This window comes from Mchenga conophoros, linkage group LG20 (assembly GCF_057382185.1).
Source record: "Mchenga conophoros isolate Kocher_MC1m ecotype Shallow Benthic linkage group LG20, M_conophoros_male_GT1.1, whole genome shotgun sequence".
Lineage (NCBI taxonomy): Eukaryota > Metazoa > Chordata > Actinopteri > Cichliformes > Cichlidae > Mchenga > Mchenga conophoros.
In genome coordinates this window covers 21,926,678-21,942,356 of record NC_140545.1, presented here as the reverse complement: position 1 = coordinate 21,942,356, position 15,679 = coordinate 21,926,678, and the positions used below count along the sequence as shown (strand labels likewise).

At 40.4% G+C, this 15,679-nt stretch overlaps 1 protein-coding gene across 2 annotated transcripts; it reads right to left on the bottom strand.

The window, feature by feature from the left end:
- Positions 1-7,291: 7,291 nt before the first annotated feature.
- On the bottom strand, positions 7,292-15,064 carry LOC146550767 (specifically androgen-regulated gene protein-like). Of its 2 annotated transcripts, XM_085260390.1 has the most exons (5): positions 14,929-15,064; positions 14,607-14,682; positions 11,765-11,949; positions 9,790-9,952; positions 7,292-9,681 (listed from the first exon to the last, which is right to left on the bottom strand). In XM_085260390.1, exons 3-5 carry the CDS (start codon positions 11,813-11,815, stop codon positions 8,174-8,176), a joined length of 1,722 nt encoding a protein of 573 aa, XP_085116516.1. In that variant the 5' UTR covers positions 11,816-11,949; positions 14,607-14,682; positions 14,929-15,064; the 3' UTR covers positions 7,292-8,173. The 2 variants fall into 2 exon arrangements, with proteins under 2 accessions (XP_085116516.1, XP_085116517.1); XM_085260391.1 differs by lacking the exon at positions 14,607-14,682 and having other exon boundaries at positions 14,929-15,062.
- Positions 15,065-15,679: the final 615 nt, after the last annotated feature.

Below are 15,679 nucleotides of genomic sequence, written 5' to 3'. Positions count from 1 at the left end.
CCTTCTCTTTCCTGACTGGCTCTCAGTGCTTCGTTCCTTTTTCTTTTTTTTTTGTTGTGCAGGAATTTACACACAGGTGTTGGCTGAGCTCAAGGTGGACAAGTTTTGCCGTGTGCACTGAGAGTGGGGCTCACAGGTCACCTGGCTGCTGCCACCTGCGCAAAAAAAGGGGGGGAAAGAAAGAAAGTTGCCGTCACGGCAGCGTGGTAAAATCATCGCCTTAAAGGGGGACAAGAGGGCGGATGGATTTATAAAAGACTCAGATGGAAAAAGTAATAGACCGGAGATTGCATTTTTGTTCTTATCCAGCAGACTGTACAGCCCATCTAGTCTCTCAAACAAACCAATAAACGCTTATTTACGGATCATGTGTGCAGCATCGACGTGATCTCGTCTGCTGTGCTGATAAAAGATTATAGTTGTCGTTTAACGATTTTACCGAGAGCACTTGTTGGCATTTAGAAATAGTCCAATCGAGACTAAAACACTGAATATTCTACAGCACTCTTAACAAAATTATTTGATATTCTTTATCCCATCTCGGCACTGAATTGAGTTCAAGGTTTACATCACAGACAAAATTGCAAAACTTCTTTGAAAATTGGAAACTGAATATTTTTTTTTTTTTTCCAAGTTTCAATTGACTTTCTTGAGTAACATCCTTATTCCAAGGTCAATTGAGGGCCTTAAGCAATTTCATGTCCTTTTTTAAGCTGGAGCTGGACCTGTTTGAAGAACTTCCGAGTGAACCTGTGAATCTCATAAAATATTACTTTAATAAAACCGCGTAGATGATTATGTTGAACGATTAAGCTACACCAGCTGTTAAAAATACAGTTCGAGATGAAACAGTTCCTCAGGTATGATAGCTTACAATTGGTATTTGTTTACAGGAAAATTGGTGAAAGCTTTATGAAAATCATCTGGTATATTGGGGAAAAACAGGATAGAAATTATATCTCGAGTCATCTGGTTCCAAAACCTTAACCAACACCACATTACCAGTTTGTCTTTTCCTGCAGGAGATTAGCTCAACTGCCACATTTCTCTCAGAGATTTTTCCCCCTCCCGGCTTTGAATAAGCAAGCCCTGTCTAGTGACAGAAATCAGTAATACTGAGATTCACTGAGGTATTTGTGAAGCATGTGTTAGAGGGAAAAACATTAGAAGGCAGCATTTCCTTGAACCAAATAAAGATGAGACAGCTTCAGCATGTTAAAACTTTTGAAGTTAAATTCGGGGGTTGAAGATGAACAGCCATCAGGCATTTCTGCAGATCATGAGTCACTCTGTCCACACCATTACCCCCAAGACCTGAAGAGAAATGAGGCTTGAGGAGTTACATGAATCAGAACAGGCCTTTTTCATATCATCGCTATCACAACCCACTGAGCTACTGTGCCACATTTCACCAGCAATGACATATGAAGCATTTGTTTCCAGGAAGTGTGCAGCGAAGGAAACACATCTGTATCCCCACACCTGCTACCTCCTTCTGCATTATCACTTAAATTAACCAGCTGTGTCGATGCATTTATGTTTGCATTTCGCTGTGCGAGCAGATCCAACACTGTAATCATCACGCCTGCTCCCATGTGTAATTTCTTTTTCTCAATCAAATATAATTAGGGCATCACAATGAGGCTGATTGCAGATAACAACTCTGCTTTCTTCAGATGATGCAGACACACACATTATGATGGGGTTGAGGGCAGAAAGGAGGAGAGAGGATTATTACTCATTATACTGTGCATTATCTCTGTCTATCTCTATTTTAAAAATTACCAGTGAAATATTCATTATTTTGGATTCAGAGACAAGAAATTTCATAAACAGTGTCTTTTAGTGTGGATTCCCATGCTACCCCACATTTCACCAGAGACTAGGGGACTCAATAACTAAGAGATTCAGTGCAACAGAATAACCTTCCGAGGATCCCTCTTTGCATCCACAGAAGAAGAAAAAACATGTAAATCCACAGCTCAAAGTCAAGCAGTTCAGTGTAATTAAAATAACATCCGTCAGGGATATGGAAATATCCCATGTCCCCGTGTCCAAATCTCTGGGTAATTGTGAGCACTTGTATAACCAAATGAGCTCAGAGTCACATAGGGAGTTTGAGAAAGTCAGCACATGGTTGCCACAGAGCCCATGCACAAGTCACACTGGTGGATCAGTACACTTTTCATGGCAACACTTCATTAAAGGCAGAGGTTTGTGCACAGGCACTACACTCAGCACCAGACCGAGCTATTTTTACAACAACAGACACACAAGGGAAACCCAGGCCATGTTTAATTTATGATTCTTGTCACAAAAAGGACTTTGGCTTCATACTGGGTAAAGAAAAGTGGGAGAGTGGAGAAGGTGGTGAAGAAGAAGAAGAAGAAGAAGAAGGTGTCAAGAGATCTGTAAGGATCTTTCATAGATAATGAGACCAATTGAGCTGTGTTTCACCAAGACTGAGACGGTCTTTATGCAACATGTTCAAGAGATTTGCTGCAGAGCGGCTGACCACAACTTGCTCCGACTTGTTCTGCAGTGAATGAGCAGCACCATTTTCCCCCCTGAATCTTTCTTTTTTTTAATCTGAAGGCAATATCTTTTTGTAATGTCCTTTGAAAGATCTGAGGCAAGTTGCTGTTTGGCACTATATGAAAAATGCATGATTGTCAGAGACACAACACATCAACACAATTTAACAACAGCTGTTCAAGCTGTTCTCACCTTGCAACTCCAAAATATCCACTTCTCAGAAATTAGAGGGCAAAAAATATGCAGAAACCAGTTGTTTTAAGACAGTGTTGGTAAAACCTACATTTTGGCTCCAAAATATCAAAGTCAGACAATATTCCAACAGCTGTTTCTGTAAGATAAATGCGACATGGATGCATGTTGGGAGGCAACTGTGGGCCACCCCTTTACTATACTGCATGCTAATGAACTGTGGAGTTAGAGGCCCTGCAGAGAGCCTAATGTGTTCTTCCAGATGGTCATACACAGGGGCACATCACCTCATTTACTTTCTTCCAGTTCGACATTTATGCTCCCAATTGTCTTAAAGAATTACGTGTGAATATGTCACAGCTTGGAGTGCAGAACTTTTTCCGCTTTGTTCATATTTTTTTTTACCTCCTTCTTATGCTAGGTTACCAACACTACCACAGGCCCAGCAGGATGCCTTGGTACTCACCATGCCAGCACCACAGGGGAGCCGAGTGGCTTGCTGAGTTCCACACTTTAGTACAGGCATCCCAGCGAATGCTGTGGGCTTGCCCCAGGAATGCCTCCTGACCACAGCCTCAGTCACTGGCAAAAACAGGGAGCAAGAGAGGGAGAGTGAAGAAGGAAATACACTAATCGAGTCAGAACAAACACAGATTTCACATAGTCACCCTGACCAGCTGAAAGACTTATTCGTCCCTATCGAATACCACGTCTCCTCGAAGAAGAGTAATTGGCGAAGCTATGTTGCATTTGTAACAACACACCACAGAAAATGAGCTACTAATGAGAGTTATCATCACCTTGCTGTCAGGCCCCGAGTCATGAAGGCTTGGTTACCTTTCAAGTGAGAGTCCTAGTGATATTGCCCGAGTCTTATTGTTGTTGCAGCAGGGAGGTAAGCAAGATACAAACAGCTTGTTAGCTGCATGAGCATAGTGCGGGTACTAGGGGAGATACAAGAGGGTGCTCGTTCTGTATCTCCTGCGTCTGAGTGTCTGTGAATACCTATAATCAAGTGGACTCATCATGATCAAATGAGACAGAGTGGAAGATTTGGTCCTGTTATGCTCCTAAATGTAATCCTTTCTATGCCTGCATCTTTCAAAGTATCAGCCATCATTATACAACTGAATTGTATCACTGTGCTTAGTGGCTATCTGAAAGCACACACACCCAAACAGAGGAGCCATAATAACCATGAATTTTAAGTAAACTCTTTTGATGACACAGAACTGGGCTGGGCATGCTTAAACCCAAGCACACTCAGCAGTGGCTCTTTGCCACTTTGTCTTCACTAATCCTCAATAGTTTGCTCATATACTGAGAAAGGGATGAGGATTTTGGCCACAACTTTCAGACACTATGAAAGAAGGTAAGTACAGAACAGGTCCAGGGTGGTGGGGAAGTCCCATGAGCTCACTGTCTAGCCAGATAGTGCAACAGCTACGCCTACCTGCTCCAACCACTTACACCAGGGAGTGTCTACAAGGAGCTTTGTGGAGATTTAGCTCATCTATGCATCATAAAATAAAAAATATAACTAAACCTTTGAGATTTTACTCCATGTATAACTGGTAAAATATCAAACTTCAATTCTCCTTTAAACTGTTTCAGGCTGAAATGTTGATGAGTAAAAACTTCCCGCAAATCAGCTCCATTCATTTCTCCCACTATTTGCTAATACTCTGACATGAATCATTTCGAATGAATCATTTTGTCTAGAAGAAAAAAGAAAAGATAACGGGATGTTGTTGCAAAGATAAAACCCATGGTTACAGCTGCCACCAAAAGTGTTTTTGTTCCCCTTAAAGAAAAAAGGGTTTATCCATATTTATGGCCAAATAATCAGTTAAAGCAATCAAATGAGGCACAGAGGGAACAGGCAGCTCTACACAAGAAGACCTCAGGCGCCTAAGCAATCTAAACCGAGAAGCAATGGTAGAGACAGTGCTAACCACCGCACCGCCATGTTACCCCGAAGAAAGACAAAACATCTAAGATGCAACAGGTCCAATTTTCCACAGAAAAGCATTGTTAGTGAGATTGAATAGCTCAGTTAATTGGTAAACTGAATCCTCCTCCCACATACGTACACAAACACACACGCACACTTTTAATGACTAAGCTTGAAACTAAAACTTGAACTTTCTGGTTTACATTTTTGGTAGTGAAACCCCCTTTGATGCAGACTTACTTTGTCCTGGTCTAGGCCTACAGCAAATGCATTTTAATCCTCACTGATGTGCCATAATGTCAGATTATCTGGTGGGATAGTCTAATCTCATCCATAAATGCAGTTAGAGGGCTTTTCAAGGATACATATAAAAAGCAAATAAACAAAAGACAACCGTTATTACAAAAGTGAATGGTACACAGAGAAACTGATCCGTTTTCACTTTACTCCATATTTTTTTAAAACGAAATATTTAATTAAGCACTTTTTCTGTGTGCAGTTTATTTGAGAAATAAAAGGAGAGAAAAAATCAATCGCATCTGTGCACAAATTCAAATGTGCAACAGCAACATATGGCCCTCTGCCATTATGGATACAGCGTAAGCGGTTGCGGTTCTACCCACATATGAATCTAGACTGCACTCTAGTGGCTGCAGGTTTCAAAGTGAGAAAGTAATACAAACGTGAGGTTTTGACTCGTCAGAGCAGAAGGAATAAATATGATTAATGAAGAGTCAGTTTTATTAAATGTCCTAGTATGCGTACACACATGTACACACACTAGTAGATCCTCTCTTTAGTGGATCCAACAATCACTACCAAACTTGTGCTCCTCCTGCTATGACAGCTAAAACGTCCTCCAGGATTTCAGAAAACAAAGATTGTCTCAGTGTTACAGTGATATAAACACACTCTAAAATTATATATTGAAAATTTTGGATAATTATCATTCTTTTTTTTCTTTTTTTTGCATCCAAATTTTAGAACTATGCTTTGCATAATTTGATATAAACTGAAAGAATACATTATCCCTGACTGCAGTGCACCCATGAATGTTCAGAAAAATATCACAGGATTGTTTTTACACTGAAGAAAACACAAAAATGTACAATACTCAAGCCAGTTGTTATGTGGGTATTTTTTTAAGAGCACACATGGACATCGTGATAGGTAACTGAAGTCTTGTACATTCTGAAGTTTGGTACTTCAGCATAGAGCTGTGTGTCACATGCAAGTGCTAAACGTATCGCTGCCCCCTTCGACTCTCCTGTGCCCCACAGTTTGAACATTACTGCTGTAGTATGATGGACAGGTGTTCACTCTGTAGACTCTTGTTCACCTCTGTCACATTTCATACCAATCACTAAAAGTTTTCATTTTCTCTGTAGGGAAAATTTTATGGTATGTTTCTCATAGTGGCTGTTTCAGGATCCTAGGAGAAGAACTGTGAAAGCTGACAGTTGCTGTCATTGAGTCCTTGTCAGTCAGGTCTGCTGCACTCAGGTGGAAAGGAAAAATAGCTCACATACCAACACGCCACAGTGCAGCACAAAGCTGCCTGTGTCAGTCTGACGGCACCTACTGTAGCTGCTTTCTCTTCTCTTGGGTTTATAGGGAATGAGGATGTTCACTTTGAGCTAAACAAAAATAAACCACTGATACTTTACATACTAGCTTCTTGGTGTCTGGAACAAAACAGTGAGTACTATTCAACTCCGAATTAAACAAATGTGCTTCATCTCTTGATGTAAAATATTAAAAACAATATTCAAATTTCCACTCGGCTCGTATAAAAAAATTGCGACTGGGAGATCGACATCAAGGATTTACTTTCTTATAAAAATATTTTTAGACTTTAAACAAAAAAGCATGGAAATATTCTGAGTGTAGAAAATGCAAACTAGAGGCTGGACTTTAAAAAAAAATGCTGCAAAGCTGTCCTAGGCGTTATCAGGGTCAGAACAAAACGATTTGTGAGTTAAGGGCTGGTATCAAGGGCAGGGCTCAAAGAATTACAACAATGACACAGTACCATTGGCACTGATCCAGCCATGCAGAGACAGCGCACCTTCACCTTGCTAATTTCTAATTGGACAATTAAAGAGGAGTCATTGTTATCCGCCTGGACACGCCAAGAAAATTTTAATTTTGCTCATTTTTTCCATCAGTACTGTCTGGAAAGTTTAGTTCCAAAAATAGCCAAATGTGTTGATCCAGTCCCTGCTTTGTTCTTTATTAGCTCTGTAGTTCTGCACCCTGCTGTAAACAGCTGCTCAGATAAAACACTTTTTCAAATTGAGCTTGCGTTCACAGAAGTAGGTGACCTCACCGGCAAATTACAGGAAAGAGCAATTCTATTTGTCTAAAAAGCCTGCAGCAGCAATAAAATGTTTTTCAGACAAACCGTCGGCTCGTAAATGAGCCATCATGAGCAGCAAAGATGTTCCATGAAGGCTGAACCGCGAGGTGAAAAACAGGTTGTACTAGTTCACTCATCATCACATCAGATAAAGTTGCTGAGGCTGAGCCACAAAACTGGTGCCTCAAGTTTCGATTCGATACTTGAGGTCATTTTTTTTTTTTAAAAATGACCAAAAGGAGTCAAAACAATGACATTCAGAAAGCAGTCAGTTTATGGTTTAAATAAAAGATGCAATAAATGCCTGCACCTTGTCGACCCATTAACTCCAGACATGTAGCTGCTATGTAACAAGCTTATGCATCATTATTCAGCCATGCAAAAAACCTTTTAGATCCTTCTCACCCAGTGCTCACCGACTATGTGCTTTGAGTTACGGTAAGGTATGTTCCCGAACATCCCTTCCCCATATCCACTGATTTAAAAAGAAAAACAACATCTTCTAGTTATGATACAAACTCTACAAAGCAAATAGGTTCAGCGCAGTTCACAGTAACTGCACAAATCTGAGTACTAGCCAGCGGTTGGTAAAAGGAAACAAAACCAGACAAAAAGTCTAACAGACTGTAGGAAGTGAAAATCAAATTACATAACACAACAGCAACACATGGAAGTACCTAAAAGGAGAAGTACAAAGAGACCCTTTGAAAGCACACAGCGAGGGACATTAAGAAGGTTTCTAATCATACTTCACAAAATAAACTGAAATGACTAAATAACTCGCTATTGTCTCATAAAAGCAACATCATTTACTTTACAAAAGTACATATATCACAGTGACAGTTAATGAATATTAAAAATATCCTTGACTGCTAGTGCTGTGGGGAAAAAACATTGGAAATAAGGTTGTACAATATAGGTAAAAAGTACATTCAATAATGTCCTTGACAGTCATTTAATTCCAAGTTTTGTCAATGCAGTAAAATAAAAATGCATAAATATGTGGTTAAGCTGCTTCCTGAAAGCTTTTTTTTTTTTTTTTTAACTGTCCATATTAATCACGTAGAAAACTCTGGTATGTCTCTTAACATACATCATCTTAAAGTAGTCTGACAGATAAATGAGGTGCATATTCAATCTCTTAGCAGTCCGAGCTTCTTCAGGGCCCCACGGCGGTCCTCTTCATTTTCTGAACGAGGGCAGATCAGCACGCTGATACCTTGTGATCGAGGCAGTTTCTGAGTGTCTCTGGAGTGATGCAAGGCAGTGTGGGCAGGCAAGGCCTTCTGTGAGGCTGGCTCTTTAGTAATGGAAGGCTCTGCCTCCAAATCCTCTCCTTGAGCACTTGAGAACTCCTTCCTACTCCCAAGAGAGGCGGGGCGCGGTCGATGGTTACGCAGCTGGTTGAGGTTCTGATTAATGCTGGTGCCCTGACTGGCCTCACCGTAGTCTTGACCTGCTGTATATCTGCTTATACCCACCTCAGTGCGCCCGAGGCTGGCTGATTTGACCTTTGGCGGTGTCAGCTGCTTGACCAGGCCAGAATAGGTAAGAGAAGTGGCATCTTTGACAGCAGATGGTTGATTTTCTGAAGGAGAAAGCTCAGTGGGGTCACTGAAATCAGCAGGTGCTGGGAGAATATCAGGATCCAGAACTGTAAGAGCAGTAGAAGTGTTTGATGGTAATATAGCACCAGGGTTCAAAGGCTGGACAGTAACAGAGGCAGGGGGAAGGTTATAAGACTGTGATGATGGTGGTTCATTTGGAGCTGCAGGGCTGATTGGAGGAGAAGAAGAAGATGAAGCTGCCCAAGACACTCTGGTTTTGAGAGGAAGTTTAGAGCTCTGGTTTGGGATCGATTCTTCCTCCTCACTGCTTTTAAGCAGGCCGAGCTTTCTGAGAGCCTCCATGCGAACTTTGTGAGGATCCAAGAATGGCCGCTGTTCACTGCTGTTGAGCACTGGATGCGCTGAGTTTCCATCAGAGTTAGTCATCTTGTGAGATTTCAGAATAATGTTGGGGGGCAGCTTTTTAGGCTTTGGGGCCACAACAGGTGGACTTTTGGGCTCTGCACTTTCAGGAGACGCTGGAGCAACAATTTGTGAACTTGTGAGCAGACTGAGAGACTCAGGCTGAGGTTTGATTTGAGGCACCTTGGTCACAGGGCTTGTCAAATCTTTCTTGACAGAGGCCCTCTGACGAATCTGCTCCAAATCAAAGGTTATTCCCGGCTTTTTCCTGGAAATTCCCACAGATGGAGTAAGGTCTTTTACGTTCACAGGCTGTGAAGGAGAGTCAGGTTCATCCCTAAAGTTTAAGGGAGGTGGAATTACACTCAGATCAATCTCAGAGGTGTCAGTAGATGGTCCTGGACAAACAATTGTACTTTTGACACTCTCAGGATCAGCATCTTCATTTGTGGCTGAGCGTGACATCTCAGTCTGTATAGCTGATGAGTGGATTCTGGTATCAGTAGAAGATTCAGGGATTAGAGGACTGACTTGTGGTTCAGAGATTTGATTTAGCTGAGTTTTTCCTTCTGTGGCTAATGCTGTGGATGCAGGTGGTGCTGTGGGCACTTCATCACTTAGAAATGATTTCTGGTCGCGTTTGGAGCCGTTAGGCATCAAAGTGGAAATGTCTAATTAAGAAAAACACAATTACAACAGTTAGTGTTGCAGCACAAACCGTGCATCTGCGATGCAAATAAAGGTACACAAGAAAATATACACAACAGCACATCACATACCATTTACTCTCATCTGATCTGCTTTTTCTGTTAGACTCTCATGATGTGATTCATCATTCGATACGCCGCTGTCCTCCTGCGTCTCCAGCGCTTCGATTGTTTCTTCCAGATACGTGAGACACGCCCTCTCCTCTGCAGATAAGTGGTCCATGCTGTCTTCACTCTGCACAAAAAATGAAATTAGATATTTTTTCCTATCATGTGTATTTTTCATGACTTTCTCAATTTGATTCTCATATTATCACACAACTGTTTTGCATTTCTTAACGCTTTTTTAAAAATACCCAATTGTCCCCATACAGTTTTAATAATATAACATCTTATTCAGTTTGTCATAGGCTCTAATTTAAATTACCACACAGTGCTGGTGTGTGGGGCGGGAGGAGTCCGTCAGTCATGTTAGAAGAAGAAAGACTCCACTACTGCATTTATTAGCAGGATAGGGAACCTCCCAGACTGGACGTTATCAGAAATGAGAGTGTCACGAGATCTACCTGAAACAGCTGAGTTGTGCTCTGATCACGCCACAAATAAAAAGCTATATTGCAAGCTCCAGTCTCAGCAGCAATGACCCTTCTCATAGCGTGAAAAACTCCACCTGCTGATGTCCAGCATTCAGCTGGAAAATCCCGAAACAAAGACAGGCGGGCAGAAACTCCTCCAGTCACATACCAGCATGCCCGGAGCATAGCATGAGGCAAACTAGGTGTGATAACTGCCTGTATTATGTGTTTAGCTTCATTAGTTTGACTTGTTTCTAGTGACAGCTTAATTTGCATTGGCAGCAAAAAGTCAGACATGTTCCTGATGGGTGCTGGACTCCATCAGGGCTGTCCTTTGTCAATGATTTCTAAGGACAGTCAAGGGGTAGAGGGTGTTGAATTCTGTAGTCTCAAGTTCTCATTTCTGCTTTTTGCAGACGATGTGGTTCTCTTGGCTACATCAGCCAGCGGCCTCCAGCTCGTACTGGAGTGGTTTACAACTGAGTGTGAAGCATGAAGAATGAGAATCAGGACCTACGAGTCTAAGGCCGTGGTTCTCAGCCAGAAAAGGGGGAAATTCTGTGTAGTGACTCACTAGTCTCCTCCAAAGGGTGTCTATGCTCACCTGTAGAGATAGAGTTGGGAGCTTATCTGGGAGGGGCATTGAGTACAACTACTCCTTTTCCTCAAAAGAAGCCAGTTGAGGTGGTTTGGCCTTTGACCAGGATACCTCCTAGACAAGGTGTTTCAGGCATCTCCTAGAGGGAGGAGGCTTTAGGGCAGACCCAGAGCAAACTGGACGGATTACATTTCAGGGATACCAACTGATTTTTGCGTGTTTATTTCAGTTATTTTATATTGAAGTCAAAATGAAACTGAATTGGTTTCATCATATAAATTCACCACAAATAATGATTAAACTCACTGGCACCAGAACCAAAGGATGATAAATAAGCTTTTAAGAAATAATGTAGATTAAATCTGTAAGATTAGGCACAAAGTATGCAAATTAATTGCAACTTTGCCATTTTTTACCATATCTAACAATACTCCAAGAAGAAATAACGTTTACTATTGTGATTTCTTCTTACAGTAAATAATTCTTGGGAACCCAGCTGGTAGTCTGTGTGTTAAATATGCAGTAGTTCAAACAGATCCAAAGGAACAACTCCCATCCATCTCCTAGTTTTCTCTTATTCTATATTAGCCTGTTGGAAAAAAATTATTTCAGGTGGCTGCTGGTGTCTGAGGGCTTCAGATTGTTTATACTTCATTTATGAAAACATGTGCTGAAACCCTTTGAAAGCTCCTCACTGACTAAACATGAGAACCTTTCACCAATTATAAATTCAGTTCCTCTCATCTCTCAGACTTCACAAATCTCAATTATTTCTTTATTCTCTTCCAGTCGAGGAGAGAAGCGTTTGTGTTTGTTCTGTACGAGAGAGTCAGTAATACAGACGACTGAGATAAAGCGCTACAGCGGCACTCACATAGCCAGAGTTCGTGCTGATTACGCTGTCCGAGCTTCCTGCGCTGTCCATGTTGCTACGGGAACACCACCTGGCCACGTGTCACTCTTTGGCTTTGCACATGAAGGAAGATGAGGGCATCACATGCTCTTCGCGGCCCTGTTTCGTTTGTGTAAATCTCACTGAAAGTCTGTCTCAGGAAAAATCTGAAATGTCAAGGACAAAAGCATGAAACTACAATCAGATGAAATTTGTGAGTCACTACTATCTCCACAGTGGAAAATGTTCATTTCTTTGACCACTGACTGATGAAGCCTTAGTTTGAGGCTAAATATAGCTAGAGAATTAGTTGGTAAACAAAACAGCATCTTTACAATTATTGTGATAAATTAAGGTCATAAATTACAGCTGATAGTTTAATGATCCTCATAATGTAATGGCCGTCTTATTTTTGTAACATGATTCAAATGTGCTGTCATGGTCACTATGATATATTAAGCAAATCTAGTTATGCTAATTGAGTCATTAAATAAAATAATGGTTGAGCTAAAACTTTTCGCCTTTTTTTAAAAACAACGTGGATCGAGGCACGCATTAAAGGAGAGTAGCTGTGAAATGGAGAATATTTTCAGTTATGCATATCTGTCATGCATAGTGATGTCTTTCACAGGAAACAGATTAAATGTTTCATTTATTAATAATTAAACTCACCTGTATGCCAACAGAAAAGACCTCTTATGGAGACCTCTCGCATATTTTTAAAAAAAATTAAATTTTTGAGTCAGTTTCTAGCAAAAATGCCAAATATCTCAGAAATTTGGCATCTTCAGACTTATTTTGCTTGTGTTTAATTGTGCTTTCCTTCTTTTTGCCACCTGTAACAGTGTATTTATGTATTTATAATTCATTACTGGTTTGGTCTTTAAGATATTTCTACAAATCAGGAAAATGAACTCGTCATCGCAAGCAGACAGTGCTGTCAGCATCCCTTAATAATCAGTATTTCAGCCATTATGATATAACAATCAAACGCTCTTACTTGCAAATACACACGGTATACCTCACATCATGGCAAATTTGTGCTAAGAATCCAGATATGTTGTGTTACAGCATGCTTGTGCCTCCGCTCCCTATCTTTTGCGTATCACTACTGGCAAGTCAAGGCATGAGGAAAGTATGCTAGTCACAAAAAAATAAAAAAAAAAAAAAAAAAAAAAAATCAACCAAACCAACAGGTTGATTCTTAATGAGAGCGTAAAGAAAAGGCAACTTCAAGTAGGTGTTTTTTAGGGCTAGAGGAAAAATTGTCGACAATGGTCGTCAAAAGTTTTTTAGCTAATTAACTATAAAGCTAAATGGGTCAGACAAATTGATAATTTTACTTAAAAAAGCTATTTTACGACCTGGTATAGAACTTCTTTACCACATAGTGCTGCAGCCAGTTCAGGTATGTTTGTGAAAGCACAAGCAACACCATTATGTTGATTAAAAATACAAGAGTAACAGAATTAAAGTTTCTTTTCATACCCTGCTGCGCCTGCATGCAAATTATCCCCCAAAATAACATGCTGTGTGTCACAGCTTTAGTTTATTTGTGCAATAGTAAATTAATGTGGTTCGAGAAGTGAGAGAAACTCAGACACTCAGAGGCTCATTCAGCAAAAAAACAATACATAACTCTGTCAGAATAAGAATTACAATGTACATCGAACATTCTCATAAAAACAACACTTAAAAAAAGCTTCCTGTGGGCCCATAAAGAGCATAATTTTATTGCTGCAAGTGAAATATTTGAAATATTACTGAACAGTAAGATTGGGTAACAAGTGGGGGATTTTCTATGACTTTTGTTTTGAAATCTTGCATCTAATTAAAAAGCATGTTTTTTAAAAGTAGCATTAAACACTACATTGAAGAAAATGAAATACATTTTTAGAGGACATGTAACTATTTTTCAATTTTACCGTCAGCTTTTTCACCTCATTACTTTTAAGATTTGAGTCATGCAAAGACAGTGACAGACTTTTCCTTTGTTCACTGAACTTATCAGCTCCATCTTCTGTACATGGCACTTTTGACCTGATGACATGAAAACTTAGCAAAGGCAGCTGATGAAAAACCTGATCATCAACCCCCACATTCCCACATGTTTTCTGGAAACAAAAGCTAGTTGACAAAGCACACACCGGCCTCCCACAGTAAGCAGCTAATTATTGTCCCTCCCTTTGTCCAAACCTGAGCAGGCAACACCTCTCAAACTGGAGCACTGGCAAAGCACACTGCACCCACAGCTGAGTCAGGATTTAATAGTGACAGGAATGTCACTTTGCCTGCTTCCATGTCTTCGACACAACTCTTAAATGAAGCCAAACTCATGAGCGGATGAAACCTTTAAAATATTAAAAGGGAGGATCAGCTCCAGGCCTTAAATGTGAGAACAGCTGCACAGTTTGTGAGCTAGACTTATTAAAAACCCAGGATAATGATTGATAGCTTTTGATAACAAATCACAGTGCCTTATTGAAAAACTCAAAAATGTTAAGTATGTATTCAAGGTTAGCCAGCCAGAGCTGGTTTAATGATTAACAATAAACAAAGATTCATGGTTAACATTGGGTTGTGCAACTCACAGCCTGTTTGAGAGAACAAACATGTCTTTAATGTTCACACTTGTTCCATTAAAATGACTGTTAGTGACATTTATGAGCAAATATTTGCATTAATCCTGACTCAGATAACCAGGGTCTAAACACTATGGTCAGTTGTGTTATCTCTAAAAACAAATTTAGAGCATAAAAACTGATAAGTAATGCATATCGGAGCATTTCTGATACTGATGTTAGTCTTTTGCTGAATATCTTACCCGTCTCTCTATTCCTGCTGCACTCTCCTCCACCCGAACAGACACAAAATGACACTCCAGGGTCAAAACTTACAAACTAAGTAAAAAAACAAACAAACAAACACAAAAACATTATGTTACACCTGATGGTAAAATCTGCTCTGAACAAATCGAGCGCACACACTTACACACACGCACCACTCTAAATGATCACTGTATTTTCATAAAGTAGACTTACGAGCTTTCACACAACTTTATTTCGTCGTTGCCTCCATTGTAACCCATGATTTCACCCTAAACGAGCACATTACGCTTTTAAGAGGACAGTTTCCTGATAACTTACCAGATATGCGCGAGAAAGGTCGGTGAAACTGCGCTGCTGTCAGTCCATAGCTGCGGTGCACCTCACTCCCCCGACAGTGCTGTTCCTGGAAGTAAAACTATGCGACTGGTAGTGACAGACGGGAGAAGTGTGAGAGGCTTACGGCCAGGTGAGGCAATTAACTTCCGCACAGGTTGGTTTGTGGCCAATCAGAGAACTGGGCGACTGAGACTTTTCCAAGGAAGAGCCAATAGGAGAACAGCAGTAAAACGAGCGAAACCTCAAATGATTTTTCACCTTTTACTTTTCTGTGTGGAATACTGTCACTTATATTAAGTTATTATAACACTATATATCACTATATATACGCATGTTAATAACATATTTAAACCAATGTACTGTAATTCAATTGGATTTGCATAGCGCCACATCACAACAGTCGTCTCAAAGCCCTTTACTTATAAAGTAAAAGCGCTACAATAATACAATATAATATAAAAAACATGAATAATACAATATAATTTACAATAATAGCAAAACCCCAACAATCAGATGAGGCTCTATAAGCAAGCACCTGGCAAAAGTGGGAAGGAAAAACTCCCTTTTAAAACCTTTTAACAGAATCAGGCTCAGGGAGGGGCGGCCATTGTCGCCACCTGTTGTGGATGAGGAGAGGGAGGCAGGGCTAGAGACAAGCTGTGGAAAAGAGCCACGGTTTAATAATAAGTGATGATAAGTGCAGAGCGGTGTATAAACACATAGTGAGTGAAAA